Genomic DNA, 15,867 nt, shown 5'->3' with positions numbered 1-15,867 from the left:
GCTTTTAAAAATTTAGGTCCTTCTGATTGATCAATGTCACTGTTTTTAGCAGCTGAAAAAAATGTTCTTGATTCCAACAATATTGTTTCTCTGAGCATAAACATTTTAGTTGTGGTGTGAACCCTGCAATTCCTTTAAATGTACAACAATTTTCAAAACCTATTATTATAGTTATTGTTCTTGGTATGAACGGGCCTTAAGCCTCCAAACAATCTGGAATACAGTGCTTTCAATAAGTGCTATTTATTCTGGAGAATCCTGATGTGTAAAAAAAAAAAAAAACCTTAAGATTTGGTTCATTACAAATATTTTTAAAAGCTGCCATTTCTAAAAGGAATTTACATTCCTTCTGTTTTGTAAAAACTGTAAAACACTGTTTTGTCTTCACTTGATACGAATCCACCAATCAGCTTCCACAAGGGGTTTTGTTATTCAGTTAAAAAGATTCTGTTGATCAGTCTTATTTGCTCAAGAGGTCCAATTACTTAAAATGTCCTATATCTGCAGTTGTGTATGTTATAGTCCGTCCTACATCCGTCTTAGAGTTCAGAGCCAGACATCAGCCTCCTAAGTGTATCTGACGACTCCGCTCGAATCCAGGGCTCTGTAGTAGCTGGATCAATGTAACTGGGCCAGCCAGGAGACGTCAGGGTAAAACGTTCATCACGACGACCAGCTTCATCTTCATCATCCTCATCATCAGAGCAGCCTCCTAAACACATCATTGAAATAAGTTCTGGATCTTTAAAGAATCACAGATCATTCACTGAGACAAACACACACCTGGTGTGGTGTTGTGATGACCGAAGGCTTGTAGTCTCTTCATCCTGAGGGTGTTTGTGTCTCTGAGTTTCCTCATACTGAGAGACTGCTGCTGCACCGGCTGCTTTCCTGCAGCCTAAACACACACACACGTATACACTTTATTTTAGAGTTTTATGGATGTCATCATATGTAGATCATGCGCATGCAAGTCATATGCAAAACAAAAGATTGGGAATTATGTAGCGACAAAATCAAAACCCAAGTATGTTAATTCCTGACGTTGGCGCATCCAAAATCGCACACTCTCGAGTAGGTAATATTGAATAATGACTTTGTGACCACTAAAAATGTACGTACTATATACAGTAGTTAATATTTGAAGTGGATCAAATAAGTTATCCTAAGTTGACAAGAAACAGGTAGTGTTCAAAATTCATAACTTGAATCCACTTCAAATGTTTATTACTGTAGTATGAATGTATTCTGGACATACTACATTCACCATGTTGTCATTATCCTATGCCCTACAGTACCAGTGTCAGTGCCATTCAGAAATCCTCTGCCGTGGCCTTATGGGATAGTAAAGTACCCATCATATGCACACTTCAGACTCTCGGCAGAAGTAGTAGGTCACCCAGGTATTTTTTTGTTTATTCTTTTATGAGTACTGTGAATTTGAACATACTTGTTCTTTGGTCACATACTGTTTTCCGCTTACTAACTAGCCCATCATCTGACTTCATCAGGTGTGTCCTGGTATGCTATCAGTATTAAAACAGTACTCAAAAAAAATCTTTGTGAACGAACACCACTTTTAAAAGCAAAATTGTGAATATTTAATATTTTTGTGTATCATTTCTCTGAGATACGGCTGATGTTGGTTGAGAAAAATTCTGGTTCAGAAATAATGCCAAAGCTGGTGAGAAGCAAAGGTGAAAATCAAGCTTTTAATGTTGTTTATGTCTATGTGGTGTTTTTAATATGCTTTAGGGGTGTAACGATACTCCGAGACATATGATAAAAGGTTAACAAAAAAAATGTACTGTAGATTAAAATGCTAAATTTGATATTACATTGTGGGTTTAAATGAATAGGCTTGGACTTGGTGCTTGTAAGGACAATAGAGACGCCAGAATAAAAATATTCATGATTCAGAAGCTGAAAATATTGTAGACGTTATTGTAGATGAATACGCTTGCACTCTGTCACAAGCATATGGATATATGCTTGTGACAGACCCAATATACCCCATTGCATTATTATACATTATAATCAACATTATATATAGTAGTTTAATGTAGTACTGGCACTAAAACTCTGAAAACTAGATTTTTTTTCTCACACAGTCATTTTTATTTTGGGTGAACTATCCACGATACATATTGCCACTAGCCACGATACGTATTGTTGCAGTTTTGTATAGCGATATATTGTGGGACGATATATTGTTACACCCCTAGCTTTGAGACAAACCATGTGCAAATTCATAAGTCAAAAACATTGTGGAGTACCGGTATTTTCTCTTTAAAACTGCACTGAACCAAAGACAGTCTCAAAAACAAGGTTTGAAATGTCACAAACTACCCGTGTGATCTACTCGTGTAATTTGCATATTCATAGAATCACATATATTAAATGAGGCAAGGGTGTGGTTATTTTAAGGCATGAAGAATTTTATTGTTTAAATATATAATTTTGGTGATCAAAGATGAGTTTTAAGGGATAAAATTGACTACAGGGGGACTTTAACATTTGCATATCATAAATTGTATGAAATGTTGAGTTATTTTTAGGCATCAGACAATTGTCCATAACATCTTTAATAATGAATCAACAAATGCAAGCAATTTTGTCAGTATAAATTGTACTTTAGTCTATTAGATGTGAATTACCTGAAGGTTTGCTAGTCTGCGTCGTTCTCGTGCTGATGGCTTAGGAGATTTCCTCTCAACATCTGGAGGAAGCGGGAAAGCAACTCCATTCTGATCTGTTATTTGTCATTTAATAAATCAACAAAGTATGTATTAAAACAGAATATGCAGAATAAGGAGATATTTAACTATTAAAAACATCTTGTGAAATGTTTGAAAAGTGTGTTCATATTTTTCTTTAAAATAAATGACATTTGGTTTGATATTTTGTGATATAATGCAAAACATCCATACATTTTCAAGTATCTAAATCAATTTTTTGCCCACTGTATATAATAAAATAACTGGGTTTTTTATATTTATCATATATATTTATATTTATCAATATTTTATATTTATTAATATTTATCAATCAATTAAAGAAACATGTGTGATCCCACCTATAAATTCACTCTCTGACAGAAGCACAGATCCTCGTCCCCCCTCAACTGCTCTGTTCCTCTGTGTGACAGGAAAACAGAACTGCCATGTTAAACATCATTCAGTCTTAACTCAGCATCAAAAGTACTGCAGAATACTAAGGAAATAACAAGCACAGGAAATAACAACGCTTTGCATTCATAAGAAAGGAAGACTTACAGACTGCTGTGTTCTAGGAAGTGGCATAAAGTCATCTGAGAAATATGAAAAAAAAGTGTTAGTTTCTGCATGAAAGATGAATTTACATAAAACCAAATAATAAAGTGAGCACTCATTTCAGTCACAATATTTAATTGTAGCCATAGCCAACTAAAAATTACTTTAACATGATTTGACCTGTTTTATACTGAAAGAAATAGCAACAGACACATACAAACACGGTAGTTTGTAGTTTTATAATACTAATAAATTAATATTTATTTTAGTCATTTTAATCCCCATAGCTCAGATTTATGTTAGTATAACAGACAATTCTTACCTCTGTACATGATGTCATAGGATTTCTTTGAGCTGATTGGCTCGGTGCCTCGGGAGGAGGGGCCTCTAACAGGCATACGCATGCGTGCCATGTCAAACACATCCACCCTGGGCCTACAAACACAAACACACAATGCTATATAATGAAAATAGTCAGTTATTCACAATATTGCTAATAATACAGAAAGTCCATAGTAAAAATATTATAGACATAATTTATGAAAGTGTTGTGTTATTTATAAGTGTTGCAAAAGGATTGAAAAGTTTTAATAGGCTGGAATGGCGTATTGTATTAATGTAGCAATACTAACCAATCAGCATCCAGGACCAGAACTATTGTTTAAAGTAATATACACTTTGTGAATATAATACTATTGGATACTTCAAGCAATTCTTACCTTGGCTAAGACCAGAATACATGAACAAGTCTGGAAAAACATGTAGCGTTCTTCTGTCAGCTAAGCTGCCATTTGAGTTATATATTATTTGAGTATCTCTTTCAGATCAGTTCTGTACTCATGCAAACTTAGAATTCAATGGGTGTATTTTATGAATCATACTTCCTAGTATCTTTCCTTCCAGACAGCAAAATTATTTTAAAAGATCACAGACGATTTAATGGTTAACACATTCCTTTAGTGTCAGACTTAAATATTAAACAAACATTATTAAACAGTTATAACAGCACACTGTACCTGTCTGTGAAGGGGGAGGGGAGAGGATCCCACTCTGTCCGCAAGAGCTGCTCCTCCAGACGCTGTTGTTCACTGCGTAGACGTCTTCTTAACACACTCAGCTCATTAACAACCTCACTTCTGTCTTCTGTGAAGACACACAAATACAGTAAACCCTCAAATATGGACTTGAAAGGATGGTATTAGCTAATTTATAAGCAGACCAACAAATAAAATGAAATGTACTTAACTTAGTCTATACACTAAATGCAATCACCTACACTATAGGGACTTCACATAATTAATAATGGCTTGACGATGGACTAAATCATTTTTTAATTCAAATCTAGAATTTACATATGATTTCTGTAAGGGTCAGGTTTAGGGTTAGGGTATAGCAAATATTATTAACTTAAAATAAAAACAATAAAAGTCAATCGAACATTCTCATCATGATATTACTCTCTGTTCTCTGATGGTTTCTGTGTTCTGGAGATGTAGGAGCCCGAAACGGAGAGAAATCCTGAAGAATATACAGAAAGAAGTGAGAAGTTAACATGAGTTTTTGCTATGTTTGTTTGTTCAAGTAAATGAGTTTAATGAAGTGTTTGTTACTGTTGCGTTTGAAGGGTTGCGGTGTTTGTTCTGTAAGGTAGGGATAGGAGGTGATGGCGCACGTTGAGCCTAAAAAAAACATCAAGGTAGTAGAGTTAATGATGACAAAACAGTCGCACACAATCACTATTTCTATGGACAGCAAATTTTTGTTCTGTCAAGACAACTCTCAGAGTGTTTAGCATGGTAATGGATATCATCTGCTACACTGCTGTTGGTTATTACTATCCAGAGATAGCATGGGACTTGCTACTGCCAATACATACACAACACACTGCTGTGAGCAAGTAAGACAAGCTGCTGTTGTACAATATAGCATAGCTAAATTACCCATAGCACATCTATACAGGTGGAGCTGGGGAAGGAGGAGGGTTTCTGAAAGTGTGCTGCAACTGCTATTTGAAGTATTTAAAGGTTGAGCAATGAGCTCATTGGCTACAGATACAGCAGGAATCAATTGCTATATAGAGAACGATATATCTATGTGTCTATGCTAAAACACACATATACAGATGTGAAATATAGCTCATTGCAGTAAATTCACATCCAAACTCAGAGAGAACCACACACCTGTTGTTGCAGCCGTATTTGTCTCTTTTGTTGTTCCTGTTTTCGAAAAGCTGCTCTCTCTTTTTCTTCTTCTTTTTTCTTTTTCTCTGCATCCCTCCGTCTCTCTTCTGCCAGACGAGCAAGTTCTTCATTCTTCAGTTTTTGCTACCAAAAATATCATAATTTTGTTTAAAGACAGCAGTGTTGGTCAAGCACTTAAATACTTTAAGCACTTAAATTTACTTCATTTTGATGGCAAAATGTGATTTAAAGCGAACACATCTCTGTTAAATCATTAACATTTAATCAATTGTTTAGATTAGACCACGATTAGGAAATAATTGTATTAGGCCATTTGATATTAAAATTCTTTTGATAATGTTAATTATGTTATGAAATATGTATCGAAAAGCCAACAGAGGAATCCATGCACCAAAAAGGTCCATTGAAAAGTAGTATTTTACGCACCCGTAAAAATACTTTTCATGAATAAATGAATTTTTTTATATTTTTTCTGATGAAATATATATTAAAATTCTATAATAAACTAGAATCAAGTTCTATAATTTAATTTTAATAATTTATTAAAATGAAACACTAAAAACTAAAATCAATCATTTTTAATTTACATCAAATTTAAGCATCACAACATTATAATACACAGAATGAAGATGGACATTCATTTTGAGAACTGCCAAATCGTATATTTAACTGTGTTCTTAAATTATTAGTGTTATTTTAAACATCAAATTTAAGTGAGCATTACTAAAGGTAATCTAAACAAGAAAAAAACATGAAAAAAAATAGCATGCAGTATTTTATATCTAATATTGACTAATACCGAAATTGACTCTTAGCTTATATGGGACTGATGGATCCCTAAAAATATGACAGGCAGGAGTGCATGCGTCTGTCTGACCTCCATCTCTCTGCGTTTCCTGCTCTCCTGCTCCTCTTCATACTCTCTCCTGATTTTCTCTCTCTGTTCTGCCAGTCGTCTGTCCTCCCTCTCCTCCTCTGCCCTCATCCGCTCTCTCTCCTCCGCTTGCTTCCTTCGCTTCTCTTCCATCTAAGGAAAAAAAAAATACAAAGATCATTATGTTTATGGTGTTTATTTATTTTACAGGTACATTGGGGTCCCAAAAATTGTAACATTGAATCACATTGAAAATATGTGATTCAATAGCTAATTTAATCCTGAATATAAACTACCATTCAAAATTTCTGGTTGGTAAGATTTATTTTGTTATTGAAACAAGTCTCTTATGTTCACCCAGGCTCAATTTACTTGATCAAAACTGAAAAAAAACTGTAATATTGTGAAATATCATTACAATTAAAAAAAAAACTTTTCTATTTTAATCTATTTTAAAATAATTTAGTAAGTAATTTCAAAATTTGTTTATACCTGTGATGCAAAGCTGAATTGCTTCTTTACTCCAGTCATGATCCTACAGAAATCATTCTAATACGCTGATTTGGTGCTCACTTCTTAATATGATCAATATTGAAGACATTTGTGCTGCTTAATATTTTTTTCAAGATTCATTGATGAACAGGAACTTCATCAATTAACAAATTTTTTGGGTAAAATGTCAAATCAATTTTGTGTCCTGGCTGGATGAAAGTATTAATTTCTTCTTTAAAAAATCCTAGCAACCCCAAACCTTGTGTGTACCTGGAGTTTCAGGTATGCTTTGTACTGGTCTTGCTCCTGTAGTTGCTGGGGTGACAGCATCTGATTGAACACATTTCCTCTTGCAAACTGTGGAGTGTGTGTCTCAACAAAACCTTCAGATACAAACACATACAACTGAGTTGAGAATGTAAACATTCGCTAAAAACACATCACGTATGTTTGTAATAGAACTAAATCATGTGTGCTAGCATGTTACCTGGCCTCTCCGGTATTTGTGCTGCAGCTGCATTCAAAAGGTGCATCTGCTTCAGATCAGCTACACACACACAAATACATAATTTCTGTAGCCAAAAATTCCATTACTAACAGAAAAGCTGGAGATCTAAGTCATAGTAAATAAGTCATACTGATTAGATTTCCAGTGCTGTCTTTGAGTGGTGCACCAGCTCCGCCCCTTCCCCAGGGTTCATATGCTCTCATATCAGCATCAAGTTCTGCATCCAGTCTTCTCTTCTCCTCTCGGTCCACCCTCCTCTGTGCGGCCCGCTCCTCTATCTGCCCACGGGGCACACACACACACACACACACACACAAATAAACAAATTTATAAGCTGGACGTCTTTATTAAGAAGCATTCTATTGCACTTTTCCAGGTAGAAAGAAAGACCAATCAGATAGATGCAAAACCATATTTAAAGGGATAACCTAGTTCACACAAAAATGAAAATTCTGTCATCATTTACTCACCCTCAAGTTGTTCCAAACCTTTTTGAATTTCTTTCTTCTGCTGAACATAAAAGAAGATATTTTAAAGAATACGTGTAACCAAACAGTTGTTGGACCCCATAGTATAGGAAAAAATACTATGAAAGTCAATGGGGCCCATTAACTGTTTGGTTACTGACATTCTTCAAAATATCTTCTTTAGTGTTCATGCAGGATTGGAACAACTTGAGGGTGAGTAAATGATGACAGGATTTTTCATTTTGGGTGAACTACTATACCTTTAACAAAAACAAACCCACTGTTGACTATGTCGTAAAGAAATACTGTTTAATATTATTTTTTTTATTTTTTTTCCCAAAGCGACTTACAATTGCTATATATTTCAGAGGCTGCAAGCCTCTGGAGCAACTAGGGGTTAAGTGTCTTGCTCAGGGACACATTGGTGTCTGAATTCACACAGTGAATTCGAATCCAGGTGTCTCACACCAAAGGCATGTGTCGTATCCACTGTGCCATCACCACATAATATGCAATAAGAACACACACCTGCTGTCTGAGCTCCTCTTTATAGCTGAGTCTGTTCTTCTGCGCTTGATGTGCAGGAAACACTGAAAGACCTGAACCCACACCTTCATTCTCACCCAGAAACATCCTGAAACACACAAATAAATTGCAAATACTCCTCAAATTAAAGTGTGTATTAGCTGTCTGCATACAGGCATATGGTTCAAAAGTGTATCTTTGATGGTGAGGAAAAAAAAAGGCTGAAGAAAGTACCATAGAAAGAACACGTTTTTGGTAATTAGGCTGAGAGTTTGGTCTGAATTGGCTTTATGCACAGCTGCACTACTTCCTGAACTTCAGCCAGCTTCTTTGTTTCCTGTCTGCCATTATTGGACAAACTGATTAATCCAGGTGTGTCTGATTATTGTTGGTCAGGCACACCTGGATTAATCAGTTTGTCCAATAATGGCAGACAGGAAACAAAGGAGCTGGCTGAAGTTCAGGAAGTAGTGCAGCTGTGCATAAAGCCAATTGGTGGTAAATTATTTTCAATTAAGGTTACAAGTTTGAGATAATGGTGGAACTAATGACGTCTTCCTGATAGTTCACCCAAAAATAAAAATGACATCATAATTTACTCATTCTGATGTAATTCCAAACAAATTTCTTTCTGCTGTGAAACACAAAAGAAGATATTTTTAAGAATGTTGGTAACCAAACAGTTTTTGTGTCCATTGACTTTCATTGTCAGGACAAGAGAAAAAAACATTTCTCAAAATATATATTTTTCCACAGTCTTCCACAGAAGAAAACATTTTTGGGGTGAACAACCCCTTTAAGTTGGGATGTTTTGATGTATATAACTAACTTACCTAATTTGTTTGTATCCGCTGGTTCTAACAAAAGATCTTCATAAAAAAAGTAGAAGACTTGTTGCCATTGGTTTGCAGTCATTGTTGTCAGCTAGAAACGTAATTGTCAACTTTTTAATTAATATGTCACAAAGTGATTCTGTAGAAATCTGTTGCGTTCCAGACAACTCGGAATTGAGATTTTTCCCACCGCCTTCTTGTAAATAATGTCTGGAATGCCGCACAAAGTTGGACATCCGACCTGTGAACTTGGGTCAGATTAATCAACCCCGACCTCACTTGACGTCACTCCCAAGAAGGCAGCAAGTCCTGCTTCCAACGAGCATAGTGTGTGGAGCTACATTACGTTAAATGTAAAAACAAACTTTAACATTAGACATTATGCTTATACAACGATACTTTAATTATTGCTTTTTCGTCAGCTGTCAAAGCGAATGGCAGCATTTTCTTTTTTTGCCATATAACTGACACAAAAACATGAAATGCTCTCATCGTTGCGTCATGGCGACATCATGTGGTCAACATGTGAGCATGACGTCTGACTAACTGGAACTCACTGATGACGGAAGTAGGGCATTTCAACTTGGACCTCGTCGTGAATGTGGCATTATAGTACATGATAAATGGAAGAAATTATTTTATTAGATTTTATTTTATTATTAAATTTTATTTTATTTATAGATTTTTATTTTATTAGACCTGGTGTTACAGGGATAGTTCACCCAAAAATGAAAATTCTGTCAGTATTTACTCATCCTCATGTTGTTCTAACCCCATAAGAACTTCGTTCATCTTCGTCTTACGGGGTTGGAACAACATGAGGGTGAGTAAATACTGACAGAATTTTCATTTTTGGGTGAACTATCCCTTTAATGCCTGCTTCTAGACAACCACAAATTACAATCAGAAATGTGTCTGGAAAATTGCATTCGTGTGAGTGTCTGTGTCGGTTGCACTCTTACTGTCTGTGAGTGCTTCTGCTGTGCTCGTTGTGAGGACTGAGAGGGTGTGGCTCTCCTGATGATGTTGGAAAAAAAACTCCAGTTAATGGGCCATCTGTGGAAACACACACACACTCATGATGTAGCACTGGGAATCATATGCTGAGCGCATTTAAAAACTAATACAAAAGAATACAAAACACAGAGCCAACATTGTTTACAGCATCAAAGTAAACAAAAATATATTTTTTTAAATTTACAATGAAATGCATTAATATGGATGGTTTCATGATCTCATTTACAGCACAAAACCATGTTCATCTTCATTGCAAGTAAACTTATATTTAATGAAGTCTGTTGGGTCATAAGTGTGTCTTACAGGCTCTGCTGGGGCTCAGCAAACTCTCAGAATCATTATTTGGAGTCTTGGAATTATATGAGGAGTGAGTGGGGATAAAAGGCATCCTGTAGAAAGAAACATGTTTGTGAGTTTAAAGTACAGCATGTGTGAATATGTGTGTTTGTGTGTGTGCACTCGACTCGTGTGTATCAATGCATACCTGGATGGAGACAGAGGGTCTGTCCTGTATTGCAGAACACCCTCAGGAGGCTCGGCAGTGTCCAGGCGGAAGATGTCATCTCTAGGTTGCTTTCTGTATGTGGACGCCTCACTCACAAAGAGCTGCTTTACAGGAACAGACCAGAGAATCAACACAAGAACATCACCAAATATTTGCACATTCACAAACACACACCTTGTTACCTTTTTCTCAGCATCTGTTACTCTCGCAACTCTCAGGTCCAGTTCTTTTTCCCTAAAAACAATCGAATTACAGGTTGTTCATGAAAGCTGGAAAAACCTTCAGACAACCATCTCTTTAATGATCCATGAAGGAATAAGTCAGGTTTGTAACGTCATGAGGGTGAGTAAACGATGTCAGAACTGTAATTTTCAGAAGAATTATCCATTAAACATTATTTTTTTCGAGGTAATGACGTCAACCAAATACACCAAGACAATTTTTCAAAACACACCTCCTGTGACTCTGTTTCTCTGCAATTTGTTCTTGTAGTTCACGTCTATAATGCTCCTTTTTTCTCTTCAGGATGGCCTCCAGATCTGTTGCACCTGTCAATCAAATTCAGCCATGTCAGAAGCCTGAGCATCAGTTAATGTCAGATAAAGGGCATCATTTACTCACATTCATGTCGTTCCAAACCTGTATGACTTTCTATCTTCTGCGGAACACAAATTTGGAGAACATTAGAAACCAAACAGTTTTGGGAACGACATGAGGATGATTAAAGGAGTAGTTCACTTGTTACTGTTTTGATTGGCTCAATAATTAGAGAAGTGATACTTCATTCAATGGAGAATGATTCTGACTTGATTATAAAGGGATAGTTCGCCCCAAAAATGAATCATCACTTTCTTAAAGGAGTAGTTCACTTTTAAAAAAACTTTTGCTGGTAATTTACTCACCCCCATGTCATCCAAGATGTCCATGTCTTTCTTTCTTCAGTCGAAAAGAAATTAAGGTTTTTGATGAAAACATTCCAGGATTTTTCTCCATATAATGGACTTCAATGGGAACCAAACGGTTCAAGGTCCAAAAGACACTTTCAGTACAAACTGCAAACAGTTGAAAGGGCTTTAAACGATTCCAGACGATGAATAAGGGTCTTATCAAGCGAAACGATCGCTCATTTAAAAAAAAAAAAAGTTTACGTTTTATAAGCTCAAATGGTCGTCTTGCTCTGTTCTGTGATGCGCGTTCGTGACTCTCCTGTTCGAACTCGTTCATCAAAATGAACTAATCTTTTTCAGAGTCAATTTGTTCATTTCGCTCGTTGAAACAACCAAATGACACGAAAAAAGATTTGTTCATTTTGATGAACGAGTTCGAACAGGAAAGTCACGAACGCGCATCACAGGACAGAACAAGGCGACCATTTGAGCTTATAAAACTTGAACTTTGTAATTTCATTTTTTTAAATGAGAGATCGTTTTGCTTGATAAGACCCTTATTCATCATCTGGAATCATTTAAAGCCCTTTGAACAGTTTGCACTGAAACTCTCTTTTGGACCTTGAACCATTTGGTTCCCACTGAAGTGCATTATATGGAGCAAAATCCTGAAATGTTTTCATCAAAAATCTTAATTTCTTTTCGACTGAAGAAAGAAAGACATGGACATCTTGGATGACATGGGAGTGAGTAAATTATCAGCAAAAGCTTTTTTTTAAAGTGAACTACTCCTTTAAGAAAGTGATGATTCATTTTTGGGGTGAATTATCCCTTCATAATCAAGTCAGAATCATTCTCCATTGAATGAAGTATCACTTCTCCAATTATTGAGCCAATCAAAACAGTAACAAGGACCTTTAACCAATCAGAATCGCAATACTGAACTGTTACCTATTAGGATTCCAGTGGTGTAAACTGTGTCCTGACTGGCCCCAGATACAGATCTTTCATTGGCTTGGGTCGCAACGGATAACGACATTCTACAACAGTGAAAGAGCTATAAATGTGGGTCCAAACCATTCTGCCATTCAAAAGACTAATAAATAAAAGCGGCCAGCTTGCCAATACTATAAAAGAAGAAATTGAATCTGTGTCTGTGCGTCTTTTACCTGTTTCTGTGCTGTAGTTTGCTCATGTGATGCCCTGTCTCTGCGTACAATTCTTCGCTTCTTATGAAAGACAAAGATCAAGAAAATACCATTCATATATACAATCAAAAAAAATAATATACAAAAAAAATCAGTCCATAGAGAACACGAAATGAGTCACCAATTTAAAAAAAAAAATCTCTCCCTCTCTCTCTGTCCTCACCTGTTTGCTGTCCTGGTGTCTCTCGCTTTCTGATGTCGTCTCCCTTGTAAAAGTATGAGTTCTTCATCACTGCAGTCTTCCTCAGAGCTACACACACCCCAGCCCAGACCACACACCTCTGTAAGGGTGGCCACATTTCGCACACGGACCGTCTGAAAAACCGAGCAAGCTTTTTGTGAGTGAGAGACCCATAAAAAACAGAACTCTGGGAGAATCATGGGTACAGTAATAAAATCAGATGGTAATATCATGGTAATTTATGATACAGTAACAGATGATGTAGCTTTTCTTATGGGCAGATAGTGGGGAATTGGGTACACAGTATGACCATTTTGAATTCACAGTATTTAACGTTTTTGCGAAAGCTCTGTATATTGTATGAAGAGTAATTAGCTGGTGAAGTGGATTTAGAGTTAATGAAAGTTATCATGAGCATTGTAATGTTTGAAGCGGATGTCCTAACAAATGTCAGTAGACTGGGAAGATTTTAAAATGAGCGGTTCATTCATAAATCAGTAAGATCTTACTTTCATACTGTGGAAATACAAAAAAGCAAGACAGAAGACAACGATCCAGCTCCTATACCTTGGGTATTCCTCTTCTCTCTGGAACTGTGTGAATGTCACCAGCGTCCCAGTGAGCTTTCTGCAAGAGACACAAAGACATTGAGAAATGAAGATTGGGTCTCATTCACTAAGTGTGCATACACACAAATGTGTGTGTAAAATCTATGTGCAAGCGTTTTCACAAACAAATCATGATTCACTAATAACTTATGTACTGCTAACTAATGAGACATCTATAATCTGGGTCTGAATAAAAGGTGTTAATGTGTATGAACTGATTTTGAGGCACACTTGGCATTGCTTGAGGAAGAGCCAGCTTTAGCCCTTTGGTTGCCCTAGGCGAGATTGATTTAATCAGTAATTAAGTAAGTAATTAAACGTGTGGCTGAGGGGCGCCTTAGGATGATCATGTTTAATAGACATATTTTTGTTTCGCTGCTCATTCTAACTTGATAATGGGAAGTAGCAGAGAATGTGAAGTAGGTCAAGGGCGACACTGGAGCGCGCCCCCAACACATTTGTCGCCCTAGGCAACCGCCTAGTTCGACTATAGCAATCGCCGGCCCTGGCTTGAGGATACTTCTGCATGTGCTCTCAGACAGGGCATATTTAGAGAGCGTCATTTGTTTGATAAGAATGAAGAAAGGCTGGAATAGAAAAGTGCAGAAAGCCCTTATATGGAAATGGTTTGGACACGTGTTATACAACTGACTTACTTCAAACATACAGCTGCTCATTTAGAATACTCCAAATCTATTAATATTAGAACGAGGTTCAGAATAAATTCATATGCTTAAACAAGTTTCAAGAGAAGCTCTCCTGTGTGTACAAATACGAAATTATCCATGCAATTACTACTGAATTAAACCCCCTGTCTTTGAATATTGACATTTTAAGATCTTAATGGGCCTCATTGAAGACATTTGGGACAGGGCGCAAGTGTGCATGTATACTGTAAGTGTGTCTCACCTCTTCCATGTATTTCCTGTAATCTTTCCTGAGCTCTTCTTGCAGTTTGTGTTTCTTTCTCTCATATTCTTCTCCGAGCGGCAGACTCAATCCATCTACACATTGAAATTGCACATTCACACCTTTAAAACCAGGTATGTATATAACAGAAATGAAATTACAATCTTATTAACAGACCTGTACCTTGCTGACTTGTGCATGGAGGGATGTTCTCTTTCTGGAGAACACGGCCTGTCCGCCTCTGATACGTCAAACAAATGAAACAACATTACAATGATGACCAATCAAACATTCTTTCATTATCCCCATCACCAACTCTCACCCTCATCTCCATGTAAGGGGGCTCCTGTTCCAGACAGGCCTTCTCTTCTGCTATCTTCGTCTTCTGATCTTCAAGAAACTTCTCCAATACCTCATCCATCTGGAATACATACAAATTTTAAACATAAACAGCACCACCTGTAAATGCATATAGCTTATTATTCATAATAATAAAATTCAATTCAAATCCATAATAGATTAATACTGGGTAGAATTTCATTTAATCTAATTCAATAAAATTTAGGCATCTTTAGGTAAGGCATGCATGGGTGTGTAAATACTTATGAACCAGCCTTACAAACTATTTCAATAGGATCCATTTATGCCTCACATAACCTGCTCTGATGCACACATACACACCGAGAGACAAAATGCAATCACACACACACACACACACACACCTCTCTGAAGAACTCCTGGTGCTGACACTCTGTTTAATCCTCGCTTGGCACGATTCTGAATCTGAATACATCTGTTCTTCCACTCCACAAAAGAACCATTTGATCAGATCACACCGATATCAGACATGTTAATAACGTGACTTAAAATGTGTTGTTGATTTACAGTACCTTGAATAAGGTCTAAACAGAAAATGTAACTTACTGTTCTCGTTTCATTGGGGAAAGGGAATAAATGTGTTATCTAATATTTGGATCTGTTGACATACTGAAAATAATCAAATGTTTTAAATAAAAGGTATATTTATCAAATTTGATGGCTCTGAATCCGATCTCTGCCCACTAGTCACACTGGAAAGATATAAACAACAGAGCGCCGTTTTCCTGTCTTTCACTTCCGGTTTTCCTAATCCTGTTCCTCTCGCTGCTGCTGATTTATAAAACTCTCGGATAGGCAAAAGCGCAAAAAAAACAAAAACCATAGAGGGAAAAAAACATTGGGAAAAAGGAAAAACCTATAGGGAAAACACTGTTCTGGTCGTTACGTTTTCTAGGTCAACCCGGAAAAGGCCTCATAGAATTAGAATAAAGGTTTTAATTTCGAATTTATGAGAAAAATAAATGTATTTGTTTATTTATTTATTTATTTATTTATTTATTT

General features: G+C 36.4%; 1 protein-coding gene across 5 annotated transcripts; it reads right to left on the bottom strand.

The window, feature by feature from the left end:
- Nucleotides 1-224: 224 nt before the first annotated feature.
- On the bottom strand, nucleotides 225-15,749 carry cspp1b (centrosome and spindle pole associated protein 1b). 5 transcript variants are annotated; one of them, XM_089131122.1, is made up of 29 exons: nucleotides 15,412-15,748; nucleotides 15,210-15,291; nucleotides 14,810-14,908; nucleotides 14,665-14,728; nucleotides 14,488-14,582; nucleotides 13,538-13,597; nucleotides 12,953-13,104; nucleotides 12,751-12,810; nucleotides 12,533-12,621; nucleotides 11,149-11,242; nucleotides 10,877-10,928; nucleotides 10,674-10,798; nucleotides 10,493-10,578; nucleotides 10,135-10,228; nucleotides 8,343-8,448; nucleotides 7,478-7,625; nucleotides 7,327-7,386; nucleotides 7,110-7,222; nucleotides 6,351-6,500; nucleotides 5,453-5,596; nucleotides 4,883-4,951; nucleotides 4,730-4,790; nucleotides 4,289-4,415; nucleotides 3,595-3,707; nucleotides 3,276-3,310; nucleotides 3,077-3,137; nucleotides 2,658-2,752; nucleotides 784-898; nucleotides 225-712 (listed from the first exon to the last, which is right to left on the bottom strand). In XM_089131122.1, exons 3-29 carry the CDS (start codon nucleotides 14,906-14,908, stop codon nucleotides 540-542), a joined length of 2,640 nt encoding a protein of 879 aa, XP_088987248.1. In that variant the 5' UTR covers nucleotides 15,210-15,291; nucleotides 15,412-15,748; the 3' UTR covers nucleotides 225-539. The 5 variants fall into 5 exon arrangements, with proteins under 5 accessions (XP_088987248.1, XP_088987252.1, XP_088987251.1 ...); XM_089131126.1 differs by having other exon boundaries at nucleotides 14,671-14,728; XM_089131125.1 differs by having other exon boundaries at nucleotides 12,751-12,807; nucleotides 15,210-15,749.
- Between the last annotated feature and the right edge of the window lie 118 nt (nucleotides 15,750-15,867).

Source organism: Pimephales promelas, chromosome 5, assembly GCF_988280905.1.
Source record: "Pimephales promelas chromosome 5, fPimPro1.hap1.1, whole genome shotgun sequence".
Lineage (NCBI taxonomy): Eukaryota > Metazoa > Chordata > Actinopteri > Cypriniformes > Leuciscidae > Pimephales > Pimephales promelas.
The sequence above is the reverse complement of the archived record's forward strand: the minus strand, read 5'-3'. Positions and strand labels throughout refer to the sequence as shown.